Source organism: Lepidochelys kempii, chromosome 9 (assembly GCF_965140285.1).
Source record: "Lepidochelys kempii isolate rLepKem1 chromosome 9, rLepKem1.hap1, whole genome shotgun sequence".
NCBI classification, from domain to species: Eukaryota; Metazoa; Chordata; order Testudines; family Cheloniidae; genus Lepidochelys; species Lepidochelys kempii.
The window spans coordinates 11,765,076-11,778,867 of record NC_136388.1 but is presented as its reverse complement, the minus strand read 5'-3'; the positions used below and the strand labels follow the sequence as shown (position 1 = coordinate 11,778,867).

General features: G+C 41.3%; 1 protein-coding gene across 1 annotated transcript in view; it reads left to right on the top strand.

Annotated features, from left to right (window-relative positions):
• The window catches only part of LOC140917150 (mitofusin-1-like), an 80,758-nt gene that overhangs the window by 50,937 nt on the left and 16,029 nt on the right, over positions 1-13,792 (top strand). The window contains 5 exon segments of the mRNA XM_073359322.2: positions 3,043-3,164; positions 4,780-4,906; positions 9,137-9,241; positions 11,954-12,056; positions 13,295-13,524. Coding sequence (XP_073215423.1) covers positions 3,043-3,164; positions 4,780-4,906; positions 9,137-9,241; positions 11,954-12,056; positions 13,295-13,524 — 687 coding nt within the window.

Genomic DNA, 13,792 nt, shown 5'->3' with positions numbered 1-13,792 from the left:
GTCTCATGGAATGTGGAAGAGAGTTTAATTGTTTCCTCTGAGATTTTTATAATAGATTCTATTGAAATTATATTTTTGACACAGAGCATCAGCACTTAATGTGCTATGTCAAAAAGACATCCATCATTCTTGGGTCACTGTTTGCCACACTGCTTCATGAAGTGGGTGGGGACGGGGGAGTTTATAACTCAAACATCTTTAATTAATACTCCATTGCAGAGTGCCCCTCTGATGCGATGCACAGTAAATGTATTGAGCTGTGCACTTAGAGGCAAATTAACCGGCTATACTTGAAGTGCAGTTTGAGGTAACTGTTCTGAGTTATATTAGGGAAGCACCGCAGCTTTTACCTTCCTTTTGATAAATGCATTTGTAAACTTTAAAAGCAGACTTATTCCTCTCTCTCTCTCTCGTCTTTCCAGACATATAACTAATGCTTGTGTTTTTCCTAGTGCTTTAACTGGATTTTCTGATTGTGTAGTGAACGACTATAATCCCTTTATCTACTACCTACTAATATTTGAAAGATTCTCATCTTTCCTACATGTCTAGTCTAGCTCTAACAGTGTGCTGATAACTATGAACCTCTGGCTTTTCGTTGCTGATTTCTAGATCTGCTTCATCGAGGAACAAAGAGAACCTTTTACCCATTCTGTTTTTTTCCGTTTAGTGTTTTGTTTACATCTAGTCACAAACTATTATTCAGGGGTAGGTGAGAGCAAAATTTTCAAAGGCACACATAGCAATTTGGCACCCAACTCAATGGGAAAGTCAGTGGGAGTTAGGCACTTACTGCCAGTTGTACCTTTTAAAAATCTCCTTTATCATTAGCTATATCCAATAAAAGGAAACTAAATGCTTTAACTCTTACTCGTATTTCTAAAACACATGTACGATACTGATACTGTTTGCTCAGTCTGTAAATTAAACAATAGCACAGCGTGACACCAGTTAGTTAAATGGATAGTCTGCACTGTATGAAATGGCTTAATTTCAAAGTCTTTTTTATGGCCATAAATTCAGTTTGCCAAAACTGGTCATCTGTGTCTTTTTAGTTTGAGTTTCAGTAACGTCTGTTTTAATACAGCCAAATGTAAAGTCAGACCTCTAGAAACAAGCTCGTAGGCCTTGCGTACAGAATGGGAGACTATATCTTGGGAAGCAGTGACTCTGAAAAGGACTGGGAGGTCATAATGGATAGTCAGCTGAACATGAGCTCCCTGATGTGAGGCCACATCTGGAGTATTGCATCCAGTTTTGGGCCCCCCACTACAGAAAGGATGTGGACAAATTGGAGAGAGTCTAGCGGTGGGCAATGAAAATGATTAGGGGGCTGGGGCACATGACTTATGAGGAGAGGCTGAGGGAACTGGGCTTGTTTATTCTGCAGAAGAGAAGAGTGAGGGGGGATTTGATAGCAGCCTTCAACTACCTGAAGGGGGGTTCCAAAAAAGGTGGGAGCTCAGCTGTTCTCAATGGTGGCCGATGACAGAACAAGGAGCAATGGTCTCAAGTTGCAGTAGGGGAGGTTTAGGTTAAATATTAGGAAATACTATTTCACTAGGAGGGTGGTGAAGCACTAGAATGGGTTACCTAGGGAGGTGGTGGAATCTCCAGCCTTATTGGTTTTTAAGGCCCAGCTTGACAAAGCCCTGGCTGGGATGATTTAGTTGGGGTTAGTTTAGTTGCTTTGAGCAGGGGGTTGGACTAAATGACCTCCTGACGTCTCTTCCAACCCTAATCTTCTATGATTCTAATGTGATGCTGTGTCCAAAAAAGTTAGTGTGGTCCTTGGATATATAAACAGGGTAATAACGAGTAAGAGCAGGGAAATTATGTTAAGTCTGTGTTTGACACTGGTGTGACCACCACTGGAATACTGTTTCCAGTTCTGGTGTCCACAATTCAAGGAGAATGTTGCTAAATTGGAGAGGGTTTAGAGAGGAGACACAAGAATGCTAAAGGATTGGAAAAGAGGCCTTCCTGTGAGGACCTTCAGTCTGTCAACCTGATAAGTTTAACAAAGAGATGGCTATGGAGTGACTTGTTCACAGTTTATAAGAAACTACATAGAGAACAAATATTTGATAATGAATTTGTCAGTGTAACTGACAAAGGTATAACAAGATGAAGTGGCTGGAAGTCGAAGCTAGATGAATTCAGACTGGAAACCAAGACATAATTTTTTTAACAATGAGGGCAGTTATCCACTGGAACACTTACCCAGGGTTGTGATGGATTCTCCATCACTGCCAATTTTTAAAACAAGATTCAGTGTTTTTCTAAAAGATGTGCACTAGTTCGAACAGGAATTTAATTCCAGGAAGATCAGTGGCCTGTGCAGAGCAGGAGGTTAGATTACATAATAACAGTGGTCCTTTCTGGCCTTATACTCTATTATTTCTAACCATTCAGTGCCATTAGATTTAACACATGAATATTCAGCAAGAGGGGAAAATATTTTAAAGAATGCTTGCCAGCTGTTGCACCTTTCAAGTTAATACTTGTTTTGGAGTGCCCCATGTGGTTGGCCAAATTGCATATTTGGCTGGTAGGCATGTCAATATCAACGTAAGTTTGCAATTGTGCAAAATCTTTTTGGGGTAAAAACGGTTAAACCCTGAAACTTTCAGAAAAGTTAATGTGACAGTTAAAGCCACCACCAACTAGTTAGTGCTGTAAGAATCAGTGCTAAATATTCAGCACTACCAAAATGTGGAAAATTTTTGAGATACTTAATACCATTGAGAAAGGAACAGATTTATCTTCATGCTTGTACATCAGATTTTCCTTTTATGATGATTTTTTATTTACAAAAACAATTCACATTACTGTGGACACTGTGGACTGAAGATACAGTCTTGCTGCTATAGAGCCATTTGAATTTTCAGTTCTGTGTCTTTGATTTCTGTACACTTCCTCCTTTTTTATTTTCCTTTGGGTTTAAGTTTGATGATAGCAGCAAGTGCTTTCTGACATTGAAATTCCTGAGAGCATTGGTATGGAATTACAGTAATGTGTTGTGGCTTGGGCCCCTCGCAGGAGTGTATCTCGCAGTCAGCCGTGAAAACCAAGTTTGAACAGCACACTATCAGAGCTAAACAGATAATAGATACTGTGAAAAACATTATGGACGCCATAAATGTGGCAGCAGCAGAAAAAAGGTAGGAGTCTTTTGTTTTTGGTATATCCAGATCATAGAGAGAGAACCATTTCCATTGCATTAATTTCCCTGCACTAGTCTAGACTTTAAAGTTCACTTACCTCTACTGACAAGAGGTGGATAGGGAATTTCTCTCACTGTTCAGTTTTAATACTGCTCACTGGCACCATTTCCTCATGTTTACTTGTTCTGTGTGAGAAGAAGCAAAACAGCTTTGAGGTGTCCAAGGATCACTGCGTTCATGTTGTTGCTTTCTTCATTGTTAACGGATTACAAAGGTGGCTAGTTGATCGTATGAGCTTGGTTTTTGAGTCTTTATTTTAGAACTGTAAGGAGTCTTTCTTGTTGTAACCACCATTTTAGAAGCGATACTGAGGCCTATCTCCTCTATAACGTACTGTAAAGCGAAGAGGGTGAATGAGCAGGAGAGTGTGAGGAAAAGTGACAGTCAGGCAGCTTGCAGGTGGTAAAAATACCGCTTTGGATGGACAGAGCTCATGTGAGCAATCTGGTCTATGTCACCTTTGCCCCTAATAATATTTCTTTCCTCCTTTTGCTTATCTAATACTTTCACAATTGTTTTGATTTTTTTTTTTTTTTTTTTTGCTTCTGAAACTGTCACATACTCTTCCCACTTTGAGTAAAGAAATTTCTCCTAACTGCCCTTGATGCCTGGTCTTTTCTCACCTATAGTTAATGTGCTGTTGTATATTAACCTCTCCAGTTTACTTCCTTTCCATCTGTGCTCCTCAATAATGTACCCTCCAGTGGACTACACAATCCCCCACTAAATCTCATACCCTTCCTGAATGCACCAGCTTCTGTTAGTTGTGCATTTACATCCTTAATCTGATGCATTTTGTCAGATCTTGGATTAATTCTAAGAATGCCACTCTTGAAGTCCTTCTTGAATCTGTTGCTTTGTTTTCTAAATCTGTCCATCAAAACCTATGCTCTGCCACTCCCTAGACCATTTGAATCAACATGTGGCATGGCCACTGGCTGTTCAGCTTATGTAACTTCAGCCTTTAAACCATCCTCATTTGAGCTATGTGCCCAGCACTGCTTGGGAGAGTAATATGTGGCATGGTTTTAGTGTTTTTTATTTTTCCTGGTCTTCAAGATGAGAAATACAGTTTCATTGTAAAGTAGCAATCAAATGGTGCTAGTGAGCAGTAATAGCACAGTCTGGTCAGAGGAATTGTCTCCACTAATTTGTAGAGATAAGTTAAGACTTAGAGGGCCAGTTTCCCAAACAAGATTCTTTCCTTACCCTTCTTTCTTTTTCTTTACTAAATTATAGATACCACAATTGGTACCCGAATTCCAAACGCACTCTTTGCAACAGAGATAGTGTATGAAAAGCTAACTGTAAGCAGTTACGTTAAGAAATAGCTGTAAACTTAATGTGTATTCTACTTGCATTCGACAAGTAGGACATTTGCTTATGTCAATTGATAGCTTTTGTCAGCCCCGTATGACTTCTGATTCATTTGACTGCTTAATAAACCCTCTTGTATTAATTGTTCATCCATGCTGAATTTATTAAGTTTCTTTGTACTATTATGTTTCTGGGAGAACTGCTAGTGATGGTGATTTCTTTTCTGCTACCTTAGAGTTCATTCAATGGAAGAGCGAGAAGACCAGAAAGATAGGTTGGAATTTGTTCGAAACCAACTGAACATTTTAACAGAGGATATTAAGAAAAAAATCAAACAGGTTACTGAGGAAGTAGAGAACAAGGTGGGTTGCATACAAAGAGCAAATGTCTTAGATCCAAACAAGGAAGAGAATATTTTCTATCTTCAAATTCACAGTTTGGTGGCTCACCTGGTTTTCTTTGAGTAGTGTCAGATGTGCATGCATCCCATGCGCCTTCAGTTGGAGACTTTTTCTAGCGGTGTGCATGTGGCCCATGCACACATCCTTCAGTTCCTTCTCAGTTGCCTTGGCCGGAGAGAGCAGCTTAGCAGGTCCACCTTGAGTGTGCCTCATCCAATTAGAATTGTTTTCTTAGTTCTTAGTACTAGTTTGGCTTAGTATAGTTGTTAGTTTAGTTTTACCAGTGAGAGGAGAGCCTTTTTTTTCCTTTCTCCTCTCTTTGGGGAGACTTGCCTTCTTTGGGAGGCTATGCCCAGCTCTCTGGGTTTCAACATTGCCTTACTTGCTGGGATGCCATCCCAGTTAGCAATGGCTATTCCAAGTGTTTTTGTTGCTTTGAGAGTCACACTTCCCACAGAAATGTAACTTCTGTTCAGCCCTTAGATCCAGGGCAAGGAAGAATTAGGAGGGCAAGGAAGAATTAGGAGAGCAAGCTCTCTTTGCCCTGCTTCAGAGCCAGATTGGGAGAATCCCTTGTACCTCAGTCTCTGGGCAGATCTAGTGCACCTTCTTCGATCTCTGCTCAATACCCCACAGAAAGGGGATGGTTCCAGAGACCTCCAGAGGTCCCAGAAAGTTTTCTCCAAAAAGACCTTGGTTTCCCACTAGGTCAATGGTCTCAGAATCATGGACCTCTCTGCCTGGTACCATAAAGGCTACAGTTTCCTTTGGTGTTGACGGGGTTGGAAAGACCCAAAGCTCTTCTGTGAGCACATGCTGCCCTGAGCGAGCTTCTTTACCATCCAGGTGTAACAGAGATGGCAAAGGGAAGGTGTTTCTCCAGACCAGTTCCATCAGAAACAACTTTACCACTAGAACCCCCCCTTGACAGGTCCCTCAGTACTGTATAAATTGAAGCATCCACCTCCGTCACCCTTGTCATCAGAGCAATTAAAATCCTTGGTACCATCTACTTCTAGAGACCATCAGGTTGGTTCTGACACTCCATTTGCTACCTCAAGAATTTAGATACTTATCTGTGGCTGAAAAACCAAAATCTCTGGTGATCATGGGTATCGAGTGCCTCTTGGTACCAAAACTCACTCAGTCACTGGATTCTCATCTATCACTGGTACAGACTAACTCACCAGCATTTTTAGCTGTTCAGCATAGGGCTCTCCTAACCCATCCTTATAGGAACCTTTTCTGTGTTAGTCACAGAGACAAGGAGGAACCCTGGGGAAGACATCACAAGTGGTGGGAACAACCTTAAATGCCACTGCCCCTCCCATATGGATACCTCTAGTTGTCATACTGAGATCCCTGGGCTGTTGACTGACAGCAGTTTTCTAAGGCTTGGAGCCTAGCCTGCTGGTACAATAGGGAGAGAGAATTTCTACCACCTCAGATCACTCCCCAGCAGGAGGAGACATTTTGAGGAACAGGAAACTAGGGCAGATGAGGAGGCTACTCCTCAAACTACCATCTCCTCATCATCATTAGACGAAGTGGTAATGTCTCTTCCATGGTCTATGGTCGATGATTTTAAGCAGATGCAAGACCTTATTAAACATGTGGCGATCCAGTCAGACTCCATTCAGATGCCACTTGAAGAAGTCAGGGAATTGCAACACGAGTTATTGGCCATCCTCCAGTCAGCAGGACCAACTAGGATCGCCCTCCTGATCAATGAGATGCTTCTGTGTCTGGAATGGTGGTTGAAGCATGGAGGGATATACGAATGATTAGCATATCTGGCACATAAATACCTTGCAACACCAGTTACAACAGTGCCATGTGAATGCCTGTTCTCACTTTCAGGTGACATTGTAAATAAGACGCAAGCAGCATTATCTCCCATAAATATAAACAAACTTGTTTGTTTTAGCGATTGGCTGAACAAGAAGTAGGACTGAGTAGACTTGTAATCTCTAAAGTTTTACATTGTTTTGTTTTTCAGTTTAGTTCTGTGGGAAAAAAAATTCTACATTTGTAAGTTGCGCTTTCATTATTGAGATTGCACTGCAGTACTTCTCTGAGGTGAATTGAAAAATACTATTTCTTTTGTTTTTTCTTTTTTACAGTGCCAATATTTGTAATCAAGATAATATAAAATGAGCACTGTGCACATTGTATTCTGTGTTGTAATTAAAATTGATCTATTTGAAAATGTAGAAAACATCCAAAAATATTTAAATAAAGGGTATTCTGTTGTTAACAGCGCAATTAAAATTGTGATTAATCGCAATTTCATTTTTTTAATAGTTTGACAGCCCTAGTCTAAAGTTGGTTTCAGAGAACATGGACGAGTCCATCTGAACTCTCCAAGACTCCAGAGCCACTCTGGGATCTCTGGAGATTTACCCTGAGAGAAAAAGAAAATTTAGTAGATTGAACACTGCTCAGAGATCCTGTTCGATACAATTTTCTGAGGTTCCAGAGACCCCTAGAAAGAACCACAGATTCCCAAGGAAGAGAACCATAAATTCATCTGATTCAAATACGCATCTTCATTATCAAAACACCAGTTTTGATGAGGTGGTTGAGGGTTCAAATCCTGCCCACCTTGGGTCTACCAGCTGCAAAAGTTTGCTCACCTCCCTGCATTTGGAAACTCTCTCCCATTTTTGACATTCATTGTAGCAAATTACTACAGACAGATGGATTTTGGAGATTTACATCAGGCTATGCCATCTACTTTACATACCTCCCCCTTCCCACCTCCCTCTTTTGGGTCTCTTCTTATAAGCTGCTACTGAGACAAGAAATAGACATCCTTCTTTGTCTAGGGCTGATACAGCCTGTCCCTGCTCAGCACAAAGGGGGAAGGATTTCTACTTGAGGTATTTCCTTGTACCGAAGAAAAGTGGAGATATGAGACTGATTTTTAGATCCAAGGCTCCTAAATTTATAAAGTTTCAAATTCAGAATGGTGACTCTGGCAATGATGATTCCTTCATTAGACTCGGGATTGGTTTTCAGCTCTCAGCCTATAAAATGGACATTTCCATATTGCCACTCATGCATCTCACAGAATATACTTGCCTTTCTGATAGGCCAATATCACTTCCAATATTGGATGCTTCCTTTTGGACTATCCTCAATTTCAAGTGTATTCTCAAAAGTTCCAGTGGTGGTGGTGGCTGCTTACCTTCATCAGGAGGCCATTGTAGTATTCCCAGACCTCTATTCAGAAACACCATCCTCCTGGGGATACTGCTCCAAAGTCACCTGAAGTGGAGCACCAATAGGCACCCTACTTGAAGAAGAAGGAAATGTTACTCACCCTGTGAAGTAACTGCAGTTCTTCAAAGTGTATCTCTTTCTCCTCTGCTTTGGTGTTTCCTCTGTGGAACTTTGCGGTAGAGAAGGAACTGAGGGTGGTTCACCTGTGCATAGCCCTATGTAGCCTCAGCACGTCTAAGCCCTGCCTCTGCTGCTGTGCTCTGACTGCTACCTTTGCGCACTCTAGCTGGAAGAGCGCTGGCATGAGTACATGGCTGTGATTCCCCCTGCACACCGACATAGCTTTTAGCGTAGACATAACTGTAGTTCTCTGAGATGTGTTGCCTACATGTATTCCACAACTCGCCATCCTTCTCTGCTACTGTGGAATCCTACATCAACCGGATTCTGCTTCAGTGAAGGAATTGAAGGTAGGTTTCACTCGATTCACCCTTTGTCTTCAGCCGTTGGGTGCCAGAACACAATGTCCCAATTGGCCACTATTATTTAAATAGATTCTGATCTCCCATGAATGGGGCGAGTGTGCACCAGAAGTGGAATACTTGTGGATAATGCATCTCAAAGGACCATGGTTACTGTAGGAGGATAAGTAGCCATTCTTAAATTACTTCTGGAATCTTCTTCAATGGAGATAACTGGGGGGAAGGTCAGAGGCTGCAGATGGTGGCCCCCATTGTCTGTCAGAACTAGCTACTTCATGAGGTGCTCTTTACATTGGAAAGGGATTTTACCAATAGACTGCTAACTGTTCACATTTTTTGATTAATCATGAGAATGGGCAGAATGTTTTTAACCTAAATAATCTAGTGATGCAGTTAGCATTTTAATAATTTCCTCCTTTGCACTCTGTGTTTCAATTAAAAAAAAAAATCTTCTATTGCCATGTCTATATTTTAACATTTTCAGGTTTCTTCTGCGATGACTGATGAGATTTGTCGACTCTCTGTTTTGGTTGATGAATTTTATTCTGATTTTCACCCTTCTTCACAAGTATTGAAGCTGTATAAAAGTGTAAGTAACACCTGAATGATTTGATGAAGATAATTTGTCATTCGCATTGGCTCTTAGTTCTACCTTTTAGTATGTTAGTTTTAATAATTCATGCACTGTAAACTCCTGAGGGAATTCTGCGCCACTGCACAATGTAGAATTTGAGCAAAATTAATGTTCTGTGGAGAATTTCATTTTTCCCCCCCTGGTGCTGCAGAGCTGCTGGCTGCCATTAGGGCCTGTTGGGCCCAGCAGAGCCCAGCTCTCCAGCTCACAAATACAAGACACTGCCAGGGCCAGGAGGAGGGGAAGCTGGAGATTTGTGGGCAGCTGCGGTTCCCAGCTCATCCTGAAGGAAGGAGGCGGTGTGCAGGAAACTCCATAAAGCCCAGGACCCAGCATCAGGCTGTTTCTCTTTCTCCCTCCCTCCCTGGGCTCTGAGGAGTAGGCAGTGCTGCAGAGCTGATGGCCGCCTTTAGGGGCTGCTGGACCCAGCAGAGCCTAGCTCTTCAGCTTGCAAATTTTACATTGTGCAGTGGTGCAGAATTCCCCCAGGAGTATATAGTACGTGAATTATTAAAACTAACATAGTAAAAGCTAGAACTAGGAGCAGGTGTCTGGGCTGGGGGGCACACCCCCAGAGCCCAGCCATGGGGAGGTAACGAGTGCAGGTGTCTGGGCTGGGGTGGTGCCCTGCAACTGGCCTCTGGAGGGGTAGCGGGTGTTGCTGTCTGGGCTGAGGTCTGGGAGGTTATGGGCATGGGTGTCTGTGATAGGGGTAGGGTGCAGACTGGTTGGACTCTGGGGACAAAGGGGTGCAGGTGTCTGGGCCAGGGTGCCCCATGGCTGGGCTCTGGGAGGGAGGGTGTCTGAGATGGGAGCGGCAGAGCTTTCCCCAGATAGTTGCTCAGTTGGCACATGTGACACACCCAGATTGAGGTGCCCAACAAAAGCATAACAGAGAAACGGGAAGTGGGTTGTCATATGGTTTTCTTTAACTCTCTGCTTCTGGGAAGGGGGCTTTTTTCTTGTCTGTATTATTACAGACATTCTTGCTGATAGGCATTTTGAAATAAATTACCAAAATAGTTGAAACTGGTGGGATTATATTGTTGTTTTGACAAAGAAAACATATAGAGTTTTACAGAATTTTTAATTTTTTGGTGCAGAATTCCCCCAAGAATAACTGTATATTGCTTTGTGTACGTGGTGGTCTTTCTTAGGAGATTTACTATCCATTGTATCTGTGTATTTCTGTTATTAAATTAGATTACAATAACTAAAGATGATGGGGAGAAAGTTGCAAAAGATTCTGGAATTGTTTCCATTTTAAGGTGGGGGGGAGGGAATTCAAGTTTTTTAATTAATTAAAAATTTTATCAGAATGGTCACTAAAATGTTTAGTTTGGTTCATATTTATTGTTTTTTTGTAGATGAAACATTTTGCTAGCCACCTTGAGAATACTTTTGATACAAATTTCAATTACAAAAAGTCACAAATTCACTTGACAAAATATTTTGGAGTCCACAATTCATGGACGTTTTCACTTTTAGAAAGGCCATTTTTTGTTGTTTGAATTTTACCAACTTTAACAGTAACTTTTAAAAGGAGCATACATTCCAAGATAGTCTCGTGAGCCTGGTACTCAAAAACCCTGATCATGCTCCCATTAAAGTGCATGTCAAAACTTCCATTGACTGTATTTGCTCAATAGGAGACTGATTTTGCACCATTAATCTACATTTATAGGATTGAATGAGTATTCTACCTGCCATCACTGCTCCCAAAACATTTATATTTTGACTTCCACCAGTATTGTTGAAATTGGTTTCTCTTAGTTCAGGCCAGTGAAGTGGTTGCTATCAGACCAAGACAATTCTGACTTTCCAGAGTAATATAGTGGCATTATTCCAGGGGTTGGCAAACTTTTTGGGCTGAGGGCCACATCTGGGTATGGAAATTGTATGGCGGGCCATGAATGTTCTTGGAATTTAACAATTCAGAGATATTCATATAAACTTTATTTAATAAAGATACATTTTAGTGGAAGTAAGCATAAAACCATACTTACTATTATAAGTATACTGTCATAACAAGGTATTACAATAATTAAACCAAACTTACCCCCTTTCCACACCCTCTTTGATTAATGTGAACAATGCAGCTGGTCACCCTCAACATTGGAAAATTAACACTACTAAAACATCAGTCACCTAAGCCAACGAGTAGCAGGCATGTGGGCTTGCAGGTTCTAGGCTCTGATGGCGCATGAAGTGCATTTAGGTTGTGCAGCCAGAGTAACATGTGTGCCCTCATGCCCATCATGCAGGTCCTGAACATGTGGGAGCACCGGGCGGAGCGGGGCAGTGGAGCTCGAGGGCCGGATTAAAAGGTCTGTTGGGCCAGATGAGGCTCATGGGCCGTAGTTTGCCCACCCCTGCATTATGCTCTCTGAAACAGTTATATTGAAAACTGAGGCATATTTTTCAGCTACCTTTTTAATGACCACAATGTTACAGATACCAGCCCTTTTTTAAATTCTAGTTAGTTTACCACGAGAATTTATAATTTCAGTGCATGATCATTCTCCGTGCTCTTCTCCTCCCCACCATGGATAACAATATATTCAAAGATTAGAGGGATTTCTTGCGTTCAGCATATTTCAAAATTGTTCGAACATAGCTGGCTTGTTGATATCAACTTATGTACATGCTTTCTTCATGAAACATTAGGAGCTCAACAAGCACATAGAAGATGGTTTGGGAAGGAACTTGGCTGACCGTTGCTCCACTGAAGTCAATCAGTCAATGCATCAGTCACAGCAGGAAATGATTGGTAATATTTATACAGAGTAATGTTACTTTCACACAAATGAGTCTGAACCTGGGCAGTCTCCAGGTCAACCCCAAAAGGACTTTGTCTTCTTTGAGTTATTTGTTTTGGGGCAGCATCAAGAAGTCCCAATCATAGATCACAGGATCTGTACACATGAATAATGGAAAAACAGTTCCTCTCCTAACAATGTTTAATCCAAGTAAATTCCTACTTTTACTTGTTCCTCTCTAGACAATTACATACTATGACTGGGATTTACTGAGTTATAAGCTTATAACGCTTTACAACTCCAAAGTGCTATGCAACTGTTACTTCCCACAGGGCTTGTGGGGATTGGGTAGGAGTAATTATTATCCCGATTTGGAGAAGCTGTGAAACCGAGATTAAGTGATTTATTTGCCTGAGGTCACACACTGTGGTAGAACTGAGTTTAGAAAACAGGACTTCCCAACTCACTCTAGACCTGCTACCTTTCTTCTCTCCCTGTGTCTTTTTAACCTCTGTATAGCTATCTTAGGGAAGGGAACTGAGTAAAATAACTTGAATTAACAATGGTAATGTTAAAATATAGGCAATACCTGATTGTCAGATATTTCTTCAGTGTAAGCCTTACCCTAGCTCACTCAGTAAAAACTAGGATTCTATCTTGAAGCTCACGTTTTGGTATGGTCTCCTGTTTCTGTATTCCCTTTTGTTAAATGCCTGTCCAGCCACCCAGTCTGAATTGATTCCTGGTAATGAAACAGTCAGGTCTTGAGGAAATATATGAAGCCTTTAGTGACCTATTCCTGAGATCTTGAGAAGTCACCTCTTCCTTATTTCTACCCAAGGCTATTGAGATTGGCCAAGTTGTCCTTTGTCCATCCTGGACTTCAGGACTCTAGCTAGAGATCTTTCTGATTGGTTCAGTTAATCTCTGACCATTTTTTCCCTTTTTGACACCACTGCCTTTCTGGATGGCTTTTTCTTTTTCCATTTTGTTTTGCTGGAATGATCAATAGTTGATCCTAATGGGACAGACTGTGTTTAAACTGTGCAGTGCAAGGGCTGAGCACTCTCTTAATTGTAATGGAAATTGCTAAGTAGATAAACTGGTAGGTTAGGCCTCAGTTAATACTGTTGCTTAGGTGTTTGAAATTAAAAAAGCCAGATACAGAATGAGTGCATCATATGACCATCCCAAGATGGAGTAAAGTTTTGCATAGTAACTAAATTTTGCTAATCCACTTTGTTTTTAGAAAATCTGACACCATTATTACCTTCTGGTGTTCAGAATCAGCTCCAGTTGCTAATCCCATGCAGGAAGTTTGACCTCAGTTACGATTTGAACTGTCACAGTCTGTGTTCGGATTTTCAAGAGGATATCACATTCCGCTTTTCCCTGGGGTGGACCACCCTTGTAAACCGCTTCCTAGGCCCAAAGAATGCTCATAGAGTGCTACTCGGACTGGCAGATCCAACCTCACAGGTGAGTGCTTCCCAGGTCTTTCAGAATGGATTGGGTTGATATCTGATGTTTTCTATACATTATTTTACATGTGTGTTAATAGCTTGGTGTGTTGTCTGCTCACCATGTTCCCTTTTGTCTGAAACTTGTTTTGGTGAGGGTTGTTATTACTGGGTTATATGCATGGATGAAATGGAGCCAGAACACCTTTCTAGTACTTCCTGCAGCTACTGCATGCTCTTGGGGACTCTGATTTTTGTTTTACCTCTGTATCTATCCTTCTGGTCAC